Source organism: Vipera berus (assembly GCF_964194415.1).
Source record: "Vipera berus genome assembly, chromosome: 1".
Lineage (NCBI taxonomy): Eukaryota > Metazoa > Chordata > Lepidosauria > Squamata > Viperidae > Vipera > Vipera berus.
The window spans coordinates 50717237-50737430 of record NC_138202.1 but is presented as its reverse complement, the minus strand read 5'-3'; the positions used below and the strand labels follow the sequence as shown (position 1 = coordinate 50737430).

Below are 20194 nucleotides of genomic sequence, written 5' to 3'. Positions count from 1 at the left end.
CAAATTCTTCCATCATTCTGAAGCTTTTGTAGCCACCCACACTTCTGAATCTGAAAAAGCCTACTGGGAGGAGTTCCCAACCTCATAATGTCTTCTCGTGTTATTTAATTAAAGCATAGGAAGTTAGAAGCTGCCAACCACCTAGATGATAGTACAATGAAGACAAACATCCTTATATACCCTCGGTTACTCATGCCTAAACTAATGCAAAATCATTTTGAACAAATATCAAATTAGTCTTTTGTTTGGAAGACATTTTAAAAGCAAGTTTTTTCATTTAACTGGAAGAGAATTAATAAAAGAATTGCAGGATAATTTGTGCCATTAATGAAAAATGCTTCTTTAAATTTTATATCCTTTTGGTGGAGAGATGAATTGAATCCCCCAAATTTCTCAGGGATGGATGGAGCCATCACCAGGATCCAAATTTTTGTCACAATGAACAATGCAAATTCTTCCCCTTTTGTACAGTATATGTATATAGTGTGAAGAGGAACTAAAGAGCCTCTTGTTGCGGGTGAAGAATGAGAGAGTGCAAAAGTTGGCTTGAAACTTAACATTAAGAAAACCAACATCATGGCATCCGGCCCTCTCAATTGCTGGCAAATAGATGGGGAAGAAATGGAGGTAGTGACAGATTTTATTTTCCTGGGCTCCAAGATCACCGCAGATGGGGACTGCAGCCAAGAAATTAAAAGACGCTTGCTCCTGGGGAGGAAAGCCATGGCAAATCTAGACAGCACACTAAAAAGCAGAGACATCACCCTGCCAACAAAAGTGTGTATAGTCAAGGCTATGGTCTTCCCAGTTGCAATGTATGGCTGTGAAAGTTGGACCATAAGAAAGGCTGAGCGCCAAAGAATTGAGGCCTTTGAACTATGGTGCTGGAGAAGACTCCTGCGAGTCCCTTGGACTGCAAGGCGATCAAACCGGTCAATCCTAGAGGAGATCAACCCTGACTGCTCTTTAGAAGGCCAGATCCTGAAGTTGAAACTCAAATACTTTGGCCACCTAATGAGAAGGAAGGACTCACTGGAGAAGAGCCTAATGCTGGGAAAGGTTGAGGGCAAGAGAAGAAGGGGACAACAGAGAATGAGGTGGCTGGATGGAGTCACTGAAGCAGTGGGCGTGAGCTTAAATGGACTCCAGAAGACGGTGGAGGACAGGAAGGCCTGGAGAAACATTGTCCATGGGGTCGCGATGGATCGGACATACTTTGCAACTAACAACAACAAATGTATATAGTATGTGTCACAACAAATGTATAAACTTGGGGATGAAGTATATCATTATCTGTTTTTATATTGTCCACCACGCTTTTGATTTAATAATATGAAAGAGGAGCGGTATGGTTAGGATTTATTGTAACCATTATTGCAGTTGTGTATATTAACTATCCCATAGGATTATTCTGGAAATATGGAGCATAGATCCTTATTTTCTATTTCTTTAATATAGATCTCTCATACAAATCTTATAACCCATCCACACAAAGTGTAAAAGTACTGGAACATCACTGCACATTTTCTTTTGCTTATTTGGATTACCCCTCAGTGAAGGGAATTGAGTGATTATGTAACAGAAAATTGGTACTGATTCTTATCAATCTCATCAGTAGACTTTCTCCAGGATGATCTGTCCTCAGTTTGATCCTTCAAGCCTTAGCCATGCATCCATTCATTGGGTCCATTCATCTTCTTGCTGAATGTTTTCATCTCTTTTCTTCCACCCATTCCAGCATCATACACTTCCCTAGAGAGCTAGGTTTTTGCATAAAATATGATACATTGAGCCTGGTCATTTGTTCCTTGAGTGAGATCCCAAGTTAAATTTTAGAGCTATTAGAAAGTATATATAAGTAAAAAGGAAAGGATCCATTTTGCCCAAGAAGGAAAAAGTAGAAGAAAAAGTTCTTACTAAGGCAATTCCTCCAAGTTGACATGTTTTCTGGAAATTGGAAAGCTGACATATTTCATGAGTTTTTAGTTGAACTAATGAAAATGTTGCTTTAATATGGATTATGAATTTAAAGTTGAGAAAATTTATAATATTTTTATTTAGTTGCTGGTTCTTTCTGTGTAGCTGTAATTTAATCAGAAAATTTCTAATTCAAGTCTAGTATTTTAGTGATTGAATGACATTGATAAGCGAAAGTAGGTGAGATATTCCAAATTAGATTGACTTTTTCTGGATTGGCTCCAGTAGTCCATATGCCCGAGAAAACCATTGACCACAAAATTACCCATACTGCATATACTGAAATGAATGAAATGCTCAAGGGTGCCATGAGGGAGTCCCACTTGGGAAAATTTCTCAATGAATTGTTCAAGTATAATTTAAAACAAAATAAAACCTAAGGTACCAAGTTTTTCTAAAAATGCCTTCTATGAAGAATCTATTGTGTTTTACTGATATTTAAAGACCAGCCTCTTCCTATACACATTTAAACTTTCCCATAATAAATAATTGCAGCACAGATACTTATATTAGTTATTTATCCAAAATCAAGTTAGCTAATGAAAATGTTTTTAATTAGTAAAAGGGAGATTAAAATTGCAAGTTCATTAGTAAATAAGAATTGATCAGGGCACAAATGACCAAGCTTGGAACAAACAACAACAACAACAACCAATAGTAATAGGTGCCTTGGGTGCAATCCCAAAACAACAGGAGCACCACTTGAACACCATTGGCATTGACAAATTCGCCATTAGTTAATTGAAAAAGGCGGCCTTACTAGGAACTGCTTCCATCCTGCGATGATACCTCTAATACCATCAAACATCCACATCTGGCTATCCCAGGTCCTTGGTAAGGACTCGATAGGTAGACAAAAATACCAAATCCAGTCTGAACATCTGGCTGACTATGCGATGATCAATAATAATAATAATAGAGTTGGAAGGGATCTTTGAGATCTTCTAGTCCAACCCCCTGCTCAGGCTGGAAACCTTATACCATTTCAAAAAAATGATGATAGTATGTGGCTGTGTATATATCAAGCGACAATGGAAGAAGATATAGGCATAGGCTAAACTGTGACCAGAGGCTTTCTTTAAGCTTTTGATGCAGATAGGTGGCCATTGCATCCCCGAATGTCATCCTCTCTGGTCTGCATGATATTTTCAGTTTAAGGTTCGTATTGGAAATCTGATGTAAAAGTTTGCAAAATCACTTTGGAAAAAAAAAGAAAAGGATTTTCCTCATGTCTAAAGGTGATCTATCTGCATCACATTATTATAAATCTTTGTGAATTATAGCACAAACATTAATTCTTGCTGTAGGCAATCCTTCAAATTTTAATGTAACAGCATGTTTTGTGCCACTGCATCTTAGTTTGTAATACTTTGTTAGACCAGAAGAAAATTTGCCACTGCACAGGCTGACACAAAAAGAAAATGATATTTACAGTACCACATTGACCTTAGACACTTGGTGGTTGGGATTCTGAAAATATGAACTTAAATTTTAAATTTAAATTTACTTACATTCCTGGACTTGTTTTGCCTAGATGGCTGTGATGAAGGGCTAATGAAACAGCTTCTGCTAATAGGTGGATGATTGTTGATATTATTTATAGCAGGTGGCATGACATTCTTAGGGTATTTTGCAACTCTGAAAGTTAAAATCAGTTTACTTCAATCTGACCTGCTCAGATGAAGAAACTAAGAGTCAGTACAGACAAGAGGGAAGTTCATTTTGTCTAGGTCGGGATAAACAGTTGGCAGCATTCCAGATGTTGCTGAAGTACAACTCCTAAAATCCCTTATCACTGACCATATTGGCTAGAAGTGGTAATTCAGCACCATCTGGAATGCCTCAACTTGCCTACTCCTGATCTAAGTGAATGCTGTTTATCCATTTGCATAAAGAGCTGGAATTTCTTTAAAGTGTAGATACTTCTAGCCTATGACTTGGGACCATAGCCTATTGTGTGCTCAGCTTCTGAGAGTTGCTCCTGTCAGCTTGTTCCTCAGTTGTATAGTATCAGTAATGCTGGTAATATATCTAATGGGACTTATTTTTCCTGCCAAGCATTTTTCATAGGTAAATATTTCCAGCCTGTGTTTCTTTGTAGGCTAGGGCTATGGTGATAGTGATGGAGAGAAAGGGGAAAATTATTTCTGTAAGCATTCTTCCTCTGCTGAATTGTGTTCTTGCTAGCCTTCCAAGTGTGGGGTTGGCACAATTGGATTGGGATAGAGAGGAATGCATCTGTGCAGAGTAATCTGGGCATTTCATTCTCTTAGACTAAATCAACCTGCACAGAGGAAGTTGTGTGGGGAGAGTAATTCCTCATTCATCTCCCCACCCCATTTAGAATTCAGATCAGCAGATTGAGCTTCAGGCAGGAGGGAAACATGATGAGGTTTCAGTGTATAAAACGAGGAGAGATTCAGAATTATATTCCCTGAGGGAGGAACAGAAGGAATGAATCTGTCTTATTTTTTTCTATGAGAAGAATAGGTATTTAAGTAGCATTATAACTGCTGTTTTTGCTGCGAAAGACTGATGTCTTTTGGAGAACAAGAGTTTCTTGCCTCCTCCCCCCCCCCATATTTATTTAAGATCACTACCTAAAGCAATTCTGTCTCTTACCTCTCTGTGTTCACTGCTCCTCTCTAATAATTGCAAGTTCTCACAATATTTTAATCCTAAATTTGGGCTAATGAAATACAGAATGAAAGCCCACTCCTTGATTGAGAGGCTGGGAACGGTTAACTGGCCAGTGGTGGATGCTTGGGGTCCTCTACCCAGAGTGAGAGTCAAATGGAGGGGTTGGATGAGTCGGCACTCCTCCAGCGGGGCAGTGAGAGGGACCAGCTTAGCAGGGAGGATGCTGTGCATATTGGGGGGGGGGGAAAGTGGAGAGGTAGGAGCCATGTTGGTCTGAGACCTTGAGCTAAAGTACTCTGGGGGTTCCCTTCCTCATCTGTCTCCCAAGGATGTCTGAAGGAATGAATGAGAGAGGGGGATGGCAGAGCTCTTTGCTCTGAGAGGTCAGGGTGGGAGGGGGAAGATCACCTCTGGAGATCGTGGGTGGGACAATGCATAAAGGTGGTGACAGGCATGGGTTTCTGTGGGAGCCAAAGGGCAGACTGTTAAAGGGAAAGATCCCCCCAGTGTTTGGAACTGGTGGATGGAGAACCCTCTCAATCATGGAATTTAGGTAGCCATGGTCTAGGAGAAGAGCCTTTTCTGCTGTGATTCCTGCACTTTGGAACACGGTAAGATCGACACCCATCTTTTTGGCCTTCGAAAGGGTGAAGACCTGGCTCTGCCAACTGATCTGGGGTCCCAATAGGGGGTGCATAATTCTGGAGGTGATTAACAGACCAAAATAAAATCCCACCTCCCTCTCAGGTGCATCTTGTTTCCTTCCACCGGATCTTTGTCAATTTTAAATTATTTTGATGTTACTATTTACGACTTTAATATTTTAACTTTTTATTGGTTTTTAATTATTGTTAGATGCCTAGAGCTGCCTCCAGGAGAGATGGGCAGCTTAGACATTGAATAAATAAATAAATTCAAATAACATGCTTGGCTAAAAGAAATCACATTACAAAGGGAAGCTGGGTTGCCATAATACATATAATATTGGGTGGTTTACTTTTAACTGAGAAAACTAATAGTTAATGAAAATTCTTCCAGTAGCTTACTCTCACAAATCCTGTTTCAGGATTTTGAAATAATCAGTTTGGTTTATAGTCTGCAGTTTCTTACAAGAAGGGCTCAGCTCTGAAGAGTGAAAATTGTGGAGGGCAACTCTATTTTTTCATTGGATGAATCCCAAGGCTGTTCCTCGGTCTCAGAGAACAGCATCTACCTGGACAAGCTGCAAGGTCCAAAATAGAGGGTCCTATTGGAGAATGACCAGGCTCTGCTTCTGTCCCCTCAGAGCTGCTGCAATAAGCTTATGAATCTTCTTGGGACTGTAAAGTTGAGTTCTGTTTTTTAATGACATTTTCTAATCCTTTTCACCTAAACTTTATAACAGACTTTCTACTGTACTGCAAATATAATGTCACCGCAAAGAGCAAAATGGGTGGTATATTAAACAAACAAATAAATAAATAATCTTTATTAACCTGATCTCTTTTCCTTCTTGTTGTTAGTTGCGAAGTCGTGTCCGACCCATCGCGACCCTATGGACAACGTTCCTCCAGGCCTTCCTATCCTCTACCATCTTCTGGAGTCCATTTAGGCTCACGCCTACTGCTTCAGTGACTCCATCCAGCCACCTCTTTCTCTGTGGTCCCCTTCTTCTCTTGCGCTCAATCTTTCCCAGCATTAGGCTCTTCTCCAGTGAGTCCTTCCTTCTCATTAGGTGGCCAAAGTATTTGAGTTTCAACTTCAGGATCTGGCCTTCTAAAGAGCAGTCAGGGTTGATCTTCTCTAGGACTGACTGGTTTGATCGCCTTGCAGTCCAAGGGACTCGCAGGAGTCTTCTCCAGCACCATAGTTCAAAGGCCTCAATTCTTTGGCGCTCAGCCTTTCTTATGGTCCAACTTTCACAGCCATACATTGCAACTGGGAAGACCATAGCCTTGACTATACACACTTTTGTTGGCAGGGTGATGTCTCTGCTTTTTAGTGTGCTGTCTAGATTTGCCATGGCTTTCCTCCCCAGGAGCAAGCGTCTTTTAATTTCTTTGCTGCAGTCCCCATCTGCGCGGATCTTGGAGCCCAGGAAAATAAAATCTGTCACTACCTCCATTTCTTCCCCATCTATTTGCCAGGAATTGAGAGGGCCGGATGCCATGATCTTGGTTTTCTAAATTATAACTTTTAAGCCAACTTCTGCACTCTCCTTATTCACCCGCAACAAGAGGCTGTTTAGTTCCTCTTCACTTTCTTTCATTAGAGTGGTATCATCTGCATATCTTAGGTTGTTGATATTTCTCCTGGCAATCTTAATTCCAACTTTTGATTCCTCTAGCCCTGCCTTTCTCACGATGTGCTCTGCATATATGTTAAATAGCCAGGGCGACAGTATACAGCCTTGCCGGACTCCTTTCCCAATTTTGAACCAATCAGTGGTTCCGTATCCAGTTCTCACTGTTGCTTCTTGACTGGCATATAAGTTTCTCAAGAGACAAATAAGATGGTCTGGTACTCCCATCTCTTTAAGAACTTGCCACAGTTTGTTGTGATCCACACAATCAAAGGCTTTAGCATAATCAATGAAGCAGAAGTAGATGTTTTTCTGGAACTCCCTAGCTTTCTCTGTGGGATTCAGATACCAGTCTATGCAGGGTGTCCCAAATATGTCTGTCTGCCTATGCAGAGTTTATTGTATTTATACAGTTTAACAAGCAGGAAACTATGCACAGCAAAAGCATTGTTTATTGGTGTACTCCCTAGTCAATCTTAGAGAACATCCAAAACATCCAAGCCAGGGCAGAGTCTTCCTTATCTAGCTGGTTCTTGGCAGTCCTTGGCAAGGCTAATTGGAATGAGCTCATAGACATGTGGATAATAGGATACTGAGGCAGGCAGTTTTCTGCGCACGGTCCCTTCATATCCTTGACCTCCATCTCTACATTTCTCCATGATCCAGCGTATGTTGGCAAGTTGATCTCTAGTTCCTCTGCCTCTTCGAAATCCTGCCTGTACTTCTGGTAGTTCTCGATCCACATACTGCTGGAGTCTAGCTTGTAGGATTTTAAGCATAACTTTACTAGCATGAGAAATGAGTGCAATGGTGCGATAGTTTGAACATTCTTTGGCACTGCCTTTCTTTGGAATTGGAATGTAAACTGATCTTTTCCAATCCTGTGGCCACTGTTGAGTTTTCCAAATTTGCTGGCAAATTGAGTGTAGCACTTTTATTGCATCGTCTTTTAAGATTTTGAATAGCTCAGCTGGAATACTGTCACCTCCACTAGCTTTGTTGTTGCTCAGCTTTTCTAAGGCCCACTTCACTTCACATTCTAGGATGTCTGGCTCGAGGTCAGTGACCACCTCATTGTGTTTATCAGGGACGTTAAGCTCGTTTTTGTATAGTTCTTTTGTGTAATTTTGCCACCTCTTCTTAATCTCTTCTGCCTTTGTTAGGTCCCTGCCATTTTGGTCCTTTATCATGCCCATTTTTGCATGAAACGTTCCTTTCATCTCTCCAATTTTCTTGAAAAGATCTCTGGTCCTCCCTATTCTATTGTTTTCTTCTATTTCTTTGCATTGTTCATTTAAGAAGCCATTCTTATCTCTTCTCGCTATTCTCTGGAATTCTGCATTCAATTGGGTGTATCTTTTTTTTTCTCCCTTGCCTTTTGCTTCCCTCCTTTCCTCAGCTATTTGCAAAGCTTCCCCAGACAGCCATTTTGCTTTCTTACATTTCTCTTTCTTTGGGATGGCTTTAGTTTAAGGTGCTGTAGGGCTTCATAGAACCGGTCAATTTCATCCTCTTCAACACCAGTGGTTGGGGCATAGACTTGGACTACTGTGATATTGAATGGTTTGCCTTGGATTCGAACTGAGATCATTCTGTCATTTTGGGGATTGTATCCCAGTATTGCTTTTCGTACTCTTTTATTGACTATGAAGGCTACTCCATTTCTTCTGAGGGATTCTTGCCCACAGTAGTATACCTGATGGTCATCTGAATTAAATTCACCCATTCCTGTCCATTTTAGTTCGCTGATTCCTAAGATGTCGATGTTCAGTCTTGTCATCTCTTGTTTGACCACATCCAGCTTTCCTTGATTCATGGATCTTACATTCCAGGTTCCTATGGAGAAAAAATCTTTACAGCATCGGACTTTCCTTTCACCACCAGACACATCCACAGCTGAGCATCCTTTCGGCTTTGGCCCAGTCGCTTCATTCTTTCTGGGGCTACTAGTACTAGCCCTCTGCTCTTCCCCAGTAGCATATTGGATGCCTTCCGACCTGAGGGGCTCATCTTCCAGCGTCATATCTTTTTGCCTTTTGGTACTGTCCATAGGGTTTTCATGGCAAAGATACTGGAGTGGGTTGCCATTTCCTTCTCCAGTGGATCACCTTTTGTCAGAACTCTCTGCTATGACCTGTCCGTCTTGGGTGGCCCTATACGGCATAGCGCATAGCTTCATTGAATTATGCAAGCCCCTTCGCCACGACAAGGCAGTAAACCATGAAGGGGTCTCTTTTCCTTTGGAACATCAATTAAATGATTTAATAACTATTCAACTTCAGTGTTGAGTTCATGGTGATTCATCTTTAACTATGTTGCCAACGTGATCCTCTGTATGCTCCATTACCATCCACTGCATGGTAATATGCTTTCTACGTCATTACATACAAGAGTTTACAAATCATCCATCCAAACCAAAATTGTATAAATTTTGATGATGATGATAATACTATCCGTTCAAACCCTTAACAATTACTATGCTTGGATTTTTTTTTCCTTATTCAATATCTTCTTACAGTTGTCTTCTTTAATATGTTTGTTTTTTCCATACTTCCAGTGTTATAATAGGCTTAATTGTACAGTTCCATTCTTTTATTTTTACACAGTTTGTTCTGGTTAGTTCAGCCTTTGAAGAGCTATAGGATTTTTCCCTCTGAAAGTAGCTTAAGCCATACCAAGGAAAATCATGCAACCTTGAAATAATATTCATGGTAATTTTCAACAAGGACATCCATTCACTACTCTTGCTGTATTTTGTGCATTTTATTTGGCATGTGTTGAACCTTAATTCAAGTTACTATACTTTCTTAGGGAGATATTCTATCGCTTGGGAGATATACAAGGGAAGATTCCCTCCTGTTTATCCAAGTAGTAGGCCATCTGGCAGAGATGTGTCTTGATAAAGATCTTTGCTGATCTGAGGAATTAAGAGAGCTTTGTAGTGGTAAAGGCAGTCCCTTAGATCAGGGGTCCCCAACCCCCAGTCCATGGACCAGTATCAGTCCGCGTAATGCCAGCAACCGGTCCACACAGACAAGCAAAGCCCCATCAGTGGGATGCAGGCAGCACACAACACCACACACTCTCTGATCCGGGGAAAAACCTTTCTCCATGGATACCCAAAAGGTTGGGGACCTTTGCCTTAGATAATTGGGCTCTAAGCCATTTAAGACTTCAAAAGTCAACAGAAGCACTTTAAACTGTGACCAATAAGCAAATGGCAGCCAGTGTGATCTTTCAATACAGGCAATATATGATCCCTGTCCCTTGCATTCTGAACATGCCAGGTGTCACTGTTTTTACCAACTGAGTGCATGAGAAGTGCGGTGTGAATAACCGTTGCTGAAATCAGGAGCGGTTCACAATTGGCGCACTATCTGTAGTTGTGCGCACATTTTGGTTTCTTCAGCCACCACTTGCAAATGCAGCGACCTTTAGGGATCAAAGAACATTTCCACACACCGTCTTTTGAGATAATACCTGAAGTGTGTTCTGTGGCTTCTCCTTCTGTCTCAGCATTCAAGAAAGGTTTTTAAGTCCTTACATGGCATGGGTCCGGAATACCTCGGGGACCACCTGCTGCCGGCGTCAACTCCCCTCCGCCCTGTGCGTTCCCACAGAGAGGGCCTCCTCAGGGTGCCTCCGGTCAGAGAATGCCGGCTGGTGGCCCCCAGGGGGAGGGCCTTCTCTGTGGGCGCCCCGGCTCTGTGGAATCAACTGCCGGTTGAGCTCCGGATGGCACCGGATCTCCGCTCCTTCCGGCGCGGGTTAAAGACCCACCTATTCGAACAAGCTGGCCTGGCCTGATGGGGAGTTAATTTAGGGTTTTAAATATTTGTATATTTTATTGTTTTATCTTGGGCATTAATTTAATTCTATTTTAACTTTTGTATTTTTGTATTTTTATTATATGCCCTGTTCACCGCCCTGAGTCCTTCGGGAGAAGGGCGGTATAAAAATTTAATAAAATAAATAAATAAAATAAAATAAATCAATGTGCCTCTTCTAAACACATTGCTAAACATTATTGTTCAATCTAGGATACTTATGGGATTAGTAGGCATGTATTCACTTGTCTCTAATTAGACAAACATGTTGGCTGATAGTACTTTACTATATCTTTGCAGTGATGCGGGTTGTGATTTTCTTGATGCTTCCTAATAAACGGCTATCAAAAATGTTTTTGAGGCAGCATTTTTAGGGAACAAATTAGCATATTTAAATGTATATAGGCATGTACTGTGTGTTCCCAGCAGCCTCGCCTTCGTGCATATTTTGTAGAGCAACAGGGAATATATTTTTGCTTATTAACATGAGCTATTAAGAATATAAAGATTTGGGACTAGGATGGCCTCTTTTCTTCTCAAATATACCCCATCTTGTGTTTCTTTCCCCCTAGAGTACAGGTTAACTCTGGAAAGCTATAGATAGACCTCCCCTATTTTGGCTGCTGCTGATTGCACGCCCTCCCTTCTCCTCTGCTGGAGACAGTGTCGAGGACAATTATCCAAGCTGCATAAAAACTGTTTCCCTGTAATGAGTTGAACTCCTTGTACTGTGACAAACTGCCCAGCTGCTCTGACTTCATCCCTTCTTTTTTTTATTTCCATCTGCACCTTTTCCATTCCATTTTTTTTGGGGGGGTGATTCTTTTTCTCTCTCCCCCTTTCGCATCTCTGCTATTCAGAGAGGAACAGGATGAACAGTCCAGGCAAGGAGTTAAATATATAAAACAGGGTCTTTTGTCCTCCTAAGGTCATACTACACGTGGCTGGGGTTTTTCATGATGAAAGCATACTGTTTGTTCTGAGGGAGTCCTGGTGGTGACCTTGCCCTTTGGCATGCCGTGGCTCAGCCCATACCAAGAAAGCTCACAGAGGCTTGTAAAATGGAGGATCCAAGCAGAAATGGAACAGCTGTTAAGCACCAGACCTTGAGGGGCACTTCTTTTTGCTGCATATTTTTGAATACCCTTAAGGAATATGTCAGGGGGACTGGAAATACGTCAAACCAAACATTTAAAAGTCTGCACATGCTGTAGGTGTCAGCTCCTACTGATATGTTTTTGGGGATAATGCAGGTGCGGTGGAGGCATTGCAAACAAGGATATTGACCTACGGTTCTTTTAGTAGGGGAGAGGCTTGTTTTCCCCCTCCGGAAATATGCTTTCTATCCTAATGATCCAATTCAGGAAGCTTCCTGATTACCATTATATCTCAAAGACTTGGAAGAGGATGTATGGAAGGATGCAGTATACAATTTGGAGAAAAGGTTTCAAGCAAAGGTTCAGAGTTTCTCCCTCCCCCCCTTCTTTTCTCTTTGCAGGTGCATCTGCGTTCTGCAGAACGTCTCCGAGATTTATGCTGTGCCAACCGAGGCACCTTCATCAAAGTAGGGCAGCATCTGGGGGCTCTTGATTACCTCTTGCCTGAGGAATACACCCGCACCCTCAAGATTTTGCACAGCCAAGCTCCTCAGAGCAGCAGGCAGGAAATCGAGCAAGTGATCCAGGAGGACCTAGGCAAAGGGGTATGTCAGGCAATTGGCCTTTCTTGGCTGTCATTCAAGCAAGACAGCAGAATGTAGTTTGATTAGTCTTAGGAGCCCGCTTACTGGTTTTCTATTAAAAAGACACAGTTATATACATAACAGTTATACATTTTCTGCTGCTTTTCACTCCCTGCAGGTTACAAGCGCTTTCCTCAACACAAAATAGTACTTCTGCTGCAGAAATACTCCCATATCGGTTTTCTTTGTGTGTGTGTGTGTGTGTATTTTGTCTTATTTTTTTGCAGTGCATAAAATGAACTATTTGGTCTTTTAAAACGCTGGCTCTTTTTTCTAGTTCTCTTTGTTTTGATTGCTTTGTATCATGTTCAGTGGGTGATTGTCACAGAAAATCTGTTAAAGCTTGCACAATTGTCAGTGACAGGATAAACGGACTGCATTATTTTGTATATATTAATTTAGTGGGTTCCTCCCCCTAACACTCAGTTCAAGAAGTCAGGGTGACATGTCTTATTAAGGCTAGCTGTAGGAGTTTTCTTTCAGGACCGACAGTATTTACTGCAAACAGTGCTATTAAAGTCTTTATTATAAAAGTCCAGTTAGTTCAAAAGGATCCAGGAGTGAATTGCTGAACCTGGAATGTAGAATAGATGAGTGGCATAAATAGAACAAAAAAGGAAAGATCTGTCAGGAATCCAATTACTTGATAAGACTGATGCCAATTTGGGGTCACATTGTGTCCTTAAGTTAAATCCAAAGAAGTGATCTGATTGGCAGCAGTTTTAAAACTGCCCCACAGTGAATTGAATGCTGAGCCTACTTCATATGCTAAAGAATTTACCTAATGCAGTTGTGGGACAAGTGAGCCAGTGTAGTCTAATGGTTAAAGTGCTGATCTAAAAACCAGGGCACTGTGACTTTTAGTCCCATCTTAGCCCTGAAAGCTGGCTGGATGACTTTGGGTCAATCATTCTCTCTCAGCCTAACTCATCTCACAAGATTGTTGTGGTGGGGAAAATTAAGAGGAAGAAGGAGTATTAGATTTCTTTGCCACCTTGAGTTATTTTAAATAATAATGACAGAGTAAAAAAACAACCCAGGAGTGCTAAGATATAGAGGCACAGGAGGATCATTGGGAGATATACAAAAGGTAGGCAAAACAATCTGACAGACTGCAATGCAGTAAAAATGATCTAGCCTGGCTAATCATGGCAGGCCTTCTGCCTAATTAGCACAGAATGGCTTGTGGCCCTTTAACACTGAGCTGCCATGTTTTGCTGCAGCAGGTCTCTGACTGAGCAAATCCCAGAAGCAACTACGGTAGAAAGGGACATAGTTGCAACAAAGCAGGATTCAGAGACACGTTTATTACTCCTATCGTATCATCATCATGACCATATTATCTCCCCTTTCCAAGCGTTCTAGAAGTCCTTTAAGACATAGCTTTGGTCTCAGGCCTGGAGTTAAGGTGCATGTGGAGCTCCTGCCATTGTTGTTATAATAATAATAATAAGTTGGAAGGGACCTTGGAGGCCATCTAATCCAACCCCCTGCTCATGCAGGAAACCCTATACCATTTCAGACAAATGGCTGGCCAGTCTCTTCTTAAAAACTTCCAGTGTTGAAGCATTCTCAGCTTCTGGAGGCAGGTTGTTCCATTGGTTAATTGTTCTAAGTGTCAGGAAGTTTCTCCTTAGTTCTAGGTTGCTTCTCTCCTTGACTAGTTTCCATCCGTTGCTTCTTGTCCTGCTTTTGTTAATGTTATTGTTGTCCCAGGCAGTTATGTTTTGTTATATTTTTAACTGTGTTTTACTTACATGTATGATATTGTATAAACTGCACAGATTCTTTTTGGAATTAGATGGTCTTTATCAATGTATAAGTAAATAAATTAATATAGTGCAGACAGAACAGGTCTCCAAAATGTTAGAGACTTCACTGAGGAAAACACTTTGGCTGAAGTGATTTTCGTATGTGGCAGCTCATAAAATTTAAGACAGATTTCTCATAGAGGAAGTAGAAAATGCAGGTGGAGCCCTTGCTTCCTTACAAACTCATCAAAGTGACAGTAATCTCCCTTTTAAATACCTGTTAGCTAAGAGACCATCATGGCTTGGACATTTGATAAGCATGCCTGTTTTGCTCAATCACTGTCAATTCAGATTCCTGACTTTCAATGTTTCGAAAGTTCTGCTGCTGAGAGAAATTCATCTTTTTAGAAAGTTCTTTCACTTTTTGTACCTCTGACGTAGAACTTATAAGCAGAAGATCGTAGAAATAGCTCTGCTGGTTCTGGCCAAACTTATCATAGTCCAAATTTTTGTTTCTTAAGTGATCAACAGTCTCCCATCGCCGTTTCCTTGCAAATAGTATTATGCTGTCTGTAACCAAGAGGTAACATTAGGTCTTCAAGCCCAATAGCCCTCAATAAGCCTGCCCTCCAGAAACTTATCCCTGTTTAAATCATGAAGTAAGTGGCTATCATACACCTTGTGGTAACAAATGCCACAGATTAATTATATATTGCGTGAAGAATTTCTTTCTGCTGTCTCTTCTAAACCTATTTCCAGAGAGAGAAAAACCTTTTCCATATCTACGTGTTCTAAGCATGCATGATTTTATACATCTCAGTCATGTCCCAGTCTCAATTCTAAATTAAACTCCCCAAAGTTCTAGTTCTTTTTCCAAGAGAAAGTGTTCTAGACCCTGAACAAATTGGTTGCCATCTTCTGCACAGGCCTCATCTGATCTCAGTTTTGCCAAATGACTCCTACCAAACTCTGCATTCCATCAGAAAACAGAGCAAATACAAATGAAATTGTAGACTCATAAAACATGGGAGCAGCAGTCAGGCAACACATATTATCTATGACAGAGCCATTGAGCTTTCTTCCCTTTGAAGAGCAGCTTTAGCTAAAAGCAGCAGAAAAGTTGTTGGCAGAAAGCTATTCATGGGCAGTTTGTGCTGCTTCTCACTGCATTTTACCATTTCCAGATAAGCACTGTCAGCCCTTTACATTTTCATGCTCCTTAATTAACCCCTAAGTGAAAAATAAATAAATCCCTGTAATAACAACATAAATCGTTGCTGCCTTTCACACTGAGGCCATTGGGTATAAAAAAAGCTGTGTCATTGTTAACTCTTGGGAACTGGGAATTACACTGACTTTCAGGCTCTCTTTGCTTCCTCTGTCTTCCTCTTCACTGATGGTCATATTCCAAGTCTTTAATTTATTTATTTATTTATTTATTTTAATCCCATTTATATCCCGCCCTTCTCCGAAAACTCAGGGCGGCTTACAATTTAAGCACAAACCAATGTGCTTAGCAATAGCCTTCATTCTATGTATATGCCTACTTATTAGGGCTTTCGGGGGCCCCCAAGCATCATTATTACAAAGTCAGCTTATTGCCCCCAACAATCTGGGTCAGTTTAGGAAAGGTTGTACCTAAACCAGCAGCAGGAATAACAAGATAACCAGAGAAAGTGCCCAAACCTGGAGATGTTTTCTATATTTGGAGGAATACAATTTTGGTGGCTATTAGAAGACATTTGTGTGCACTGAATTCATGCAGTGAATCTCTGTCATACAAATGAAACTTCATTGAGTGGCTATATCTCATAATATATAACTCTCAAATAAGTCAACCATGTTCTAGCCCTACTGCTGGGCAAACTTAGCCTATGTAGTTAGTTTCTGGTTTAGTTGTCATACAACTCAAGAAATTAAGTTATTTGACATTATTTGCATTATTTGTAAGCCGCCCAGAGTCATCTTATAGGGGAGTTAGCCATGGATAAGTGAATCATGGATCAATGCGCCCGCCCTTTGGAACGAACTGCCGAACTGCCGATGGAGCTTCGGACTGCCCCCGACCTTCGCTCGTTTTGCCGGGACTTAAAAACCTGGTTGTTCAAATTGTCTGGCCTGGACTGAGGGATTTTAAATTTTAAAGTATTTTATATTAAATCATATTAAATTATATTAAATTAATTTTAAAATTTTAATTTTATTGTTATTATGAATTGTGGGCTTGTATTAATTTAATTCCATTTTATTCTCTTTTTGTATTGTTTTAACTGCCCTGTGAACCGCCCTGAGTCCTTTGGGAATAGGGCGGTATATAAATTCAACTAATAAATAAATAAATAAATAAATAAATAAATAAATAAATAAATAAACAAACAAACATCTTGTCTACACACAACTTGTATTATTTTGGCTACCCCCCCCCCCAAAATGGCTTCCATCTTAACCTATGCTGTGCATAAAGAAAGCATTTAGTTTTGTTTAGCTCTGCTCATAGGCCTTTGACTGAACATGATTTTTGTGACAGGGACTTTTTTCTTCTGGGATAAATACATTTTCAGTTGCCAGTGAGCCATCCCAGTCTTTTTCAGCATTTCAAGAACCAAAAAGAGCCCTCCACGCCTCATTAATTCCCAGTGAGGAAGCCTGAATCTCTTCTCAGCCACAGATTTTCTTCTTAGCATTCCTTCGCTCTCATGGTCTGTGCCAGGTAGACATTTAGTTTTAAAGAGATGGAAAGAAAACAATAAAAGATCAGGAAGAAAATAAATGGGAAAGGAAAGAATGAATAAGCAAAAAGAGGCAAGGCAAAAAGGAGATGGATTATGGTTCTGAATTGTTATAAGCTGAGATGACTTTGGTATTTCTCTGACAGATTTTGTTTGGAAGATGAAATACAAAGTATTTCCTATCTGTTGATCATTGAATACACCTCAATAATGTTTTTTTAAAATAATCTGGATCATAAAATATTTCATTACTTGTCATTGATAGTTTTTTGGGGGGATAGTGTGGATCATAAATTATTTCAAAAATATAATTCAGATACCTGCTTGGCACATAATATTAAATTTGCTATTGTTGATGGACTCAGTTCCCTGAAAATAACTGGCTGTATCTCCTAGAGTTTGGATTTTATTTCTGGTGTTTTTAACACCTACAAATAGAATATATTTTTTTGCCGGAAAGCTATAGTGTTTCTGGGTGGGAATATCAAAGGCTGAATGCTTGGTGCTTTAACCACTAGACCACAGGTCGGCAACCCGCGGCTCCGGAGCCGCATGCGGCTCTTTGAGCCGTCTCCTGCGGCTCCCAGCCGCCCGGTGCGCGCGCACCTCTTTGAACCGGCAGTGGTGCGCGCGCACCTCTCCAAATGGAGAGTGGCACCGCCCGTTTGGAGAGGTGCGCGCGCACCTCCCCGAATGGGCAGAGGTGCGCGCGCACCTCCCCAAACCTTTGGAGAGGTGCGCGCATACCTCCGCGCGAACGGGCAGAGGTGCCGCTCTTTGAGGAAGCTGTCGCGGCCCGTCTCCGAAGCTGCCGCTTTCGGCAGCTTTGCAGACGGGCCGCGGCAGCTTCCTCAAAGAGCAGCGCCCCTGCCCATTCTGAGAGGTGCGCGCGCACCTCTCCGAATGACCGTAGGTGCGCGCGCACCTCCTCAAACCTTTGGAGAGGTGCACGCGTACCTCCGCGCGAACGGGCAGAGGTGCCGCTTTTTGAGAAAGCTGCCGCGGCCCGTCTGCAAAGCTGCCGAAAGCGGCAGCTTCGGAGACGGGCCGCTACAGCTTCCTCAAAGAGCGGCACCTCTGCCCGTTCGCGCGGAGCTACGCGCGCACCTCTCCAAAGGTTTGGGGAGGTGCATGCGCACCTCCGGTCGTTCGGAGAGGTCCGCGCGCACCTCTCAGAATGGGCAGGGGCGCTGCTCTTTGAGGAAGCTGCCGCGGCCCGTCTGCAAAGCTGCTGAAAGCGGCAGCTTTGCAGACGGGCCGTCGCCGTCGGGCAACCGGGAACCGGTTCCATCTCACTTTTAAAAAAAATGGCAATCGCGTGCGTCCGCGCATGCGCAAAAAACATTTTGCGCATGCGCAAAACATTTTTTGCGCATGCGCGTGCATGTTTAAAAATAATATAAAGTGACCAGGGTTAAAATACAGATGTTGTAGCTTGCGGTAGTTATTAATGAAACTTTTTAAAAAAGAAAATTAGTGCTGAATGACAAAGCTTTAAAGATTTGTTTATAAATAGCAGATAAGATATGGGGAGAGATTTCTTTTGCTTTATTTTTTAGAGAAAATATTAAGTTGGAATATAAAATGGAGTTATTTAAGGTTAATATATATATATAATGTATGAGATCCGCAGTAACAATTTACAAAACCTATAATCTGACATGTATTGTGAAAAATATAAAACTACTGTGTAATGACTTTTTTTCTAGGATCAAGAAGGTAAAGATCTGTGCAAGAACTATTTCTGATCATAGTCCAGTTTGGTTAGAGATCAATAAGGACAATAGGGATAGGCGCTCTTGGCGCGTAAATGAGAATTTGTTTAGAAATCAGAGAAATGTGGAAGAATGTAAACAGCAGATGAAGGATTTCTTTGAAATTAATATGAATAAGGATACTTCTATGGATATGGTTTGGGATGCTAGCAAGGCCTACATGAGAGGGGTGTTGATATATATGAATAATAAATACAGACATACTTTGGAAGTCAGAAGGAAAGAACTGGAGAATGAAATTAGGGAAAAAGAAAAGGCCCTAATTTTGAACCCATTGGATGTGAAGATTAAGGAGGTTATTAACCTATTAAGAGGACAATTTGATAAGTTGATGGCTGATCAAGTGGCAACCAATCTACGCTTTGTTAGGCATAATACTTTTTGCAATGCTAATAAGCCAGGTAGATGGCTAGCCTACAGGTTAAGGAAAAAGCAAAGGGCTTCTAATATAGATAAAATTGAATATAAGGGAAAGGTTGTGTTTCAACAGGATCTTATTAAGGAAGCCTTTGTGGATTTTTATTCTAAACTATATGCTAAGGAGAAGATTAATGAAAAAGACATTGATGTATATCTGAAGAATGCTAGCATCCCGGTTCTTACGCAAGAACAAAAGGAGGAGATTAATCAATTGATAACAGAAGAAGAAATTCTTGTAGCAATTAAGGAACTGAAGGTGGATAAAGCGCCAGGTACGGATGGTCTGACTGCGGTTTATTACAAAAATCTACAATTGGAGCTGATAAAGCCGTTAAAGGAATTGTTTCAGACAATTCAGAGGGGGGGAAAGGTGCCTCCGTCTTGGAGAACTGCTTTTATTTCTCTGATTCCGAAGGAAGATCAAGATGCTACTCAAGTAAAAAACTATAGACCGATATCACTTTTAAATACAGATTATAAGATATTTGCCAAGGTGTTAGCTAATAGATTGATGAGGGTTCTGCAACAGGTGATTCATGGGGATCAAACCGGGTTTATTAGTGGTAGACAAATGAAAAATAATGTGAGGCATATAGTTGATGTGGTGGAGTTTTTGGAAAGGAACAACCAGATCCCTGCGGCGCTAATTTTTCTAGATGCTGAAAAAGCTTTTGATCAATTGAATTGGCAATTTTTGATGAAAGTTTTAGAAAAAATGAATTTTGGGGATAAATTTTTGCAACCAATTAGGGCATTATATCAAAAACAAACTGCCCGAATAATAGTTAACAATAGTCTGACTGAAGTATGCAATATTGAGAAGGGCACAAGACAAGGGTGTCCGTTATCACCTTTATTATTTGTTTTAACATTGGAGATATTATTGGTAAAAATACGGAATTCGGAAAGAATTAAGGGTATTCAAATTAGAGATCAGGATTATAGACTGAGGGCGTTTGCAGACGATCTGGTTGTTACGGTGACCCAGCCAGAAAACTCTGTTGTGGACCTGATGGAGATAATAATGCAATATGGGAAGATTTCTGGATTCAA

At 41.0% G+C, this 20194-nt stretch overlaps 1 protein-coding gene across 2 annotated transcripts in view; it reads left to right on the top strand.

Moving 5' to 3' along the window:
- ADCK1 (aarF domain containing kinase 1) overlaps positions 1–20194 on the top strand; it is a gene marked incomplete at its 5' end in the record, with an annotated part of 130280 nt that overhangs the window by 57113 nt on the left and 52973 nt on the right. Inside the window, one exon of one of the 2 annotated variants that reach the window (XM_081313168.1) lies at positions 12224–12427. The exons of the other annotated variant lie outside the window; for it this stretch is intronic. Coding sequence (XP_081169294.1) covers positions 12224–12427 — 204 coding nt within the window. The remainder of the gene's footprint in view (positions 1–12223; positions 12428–20194) is intronic. 2 annotated transcript variants of the gene reach the window in all.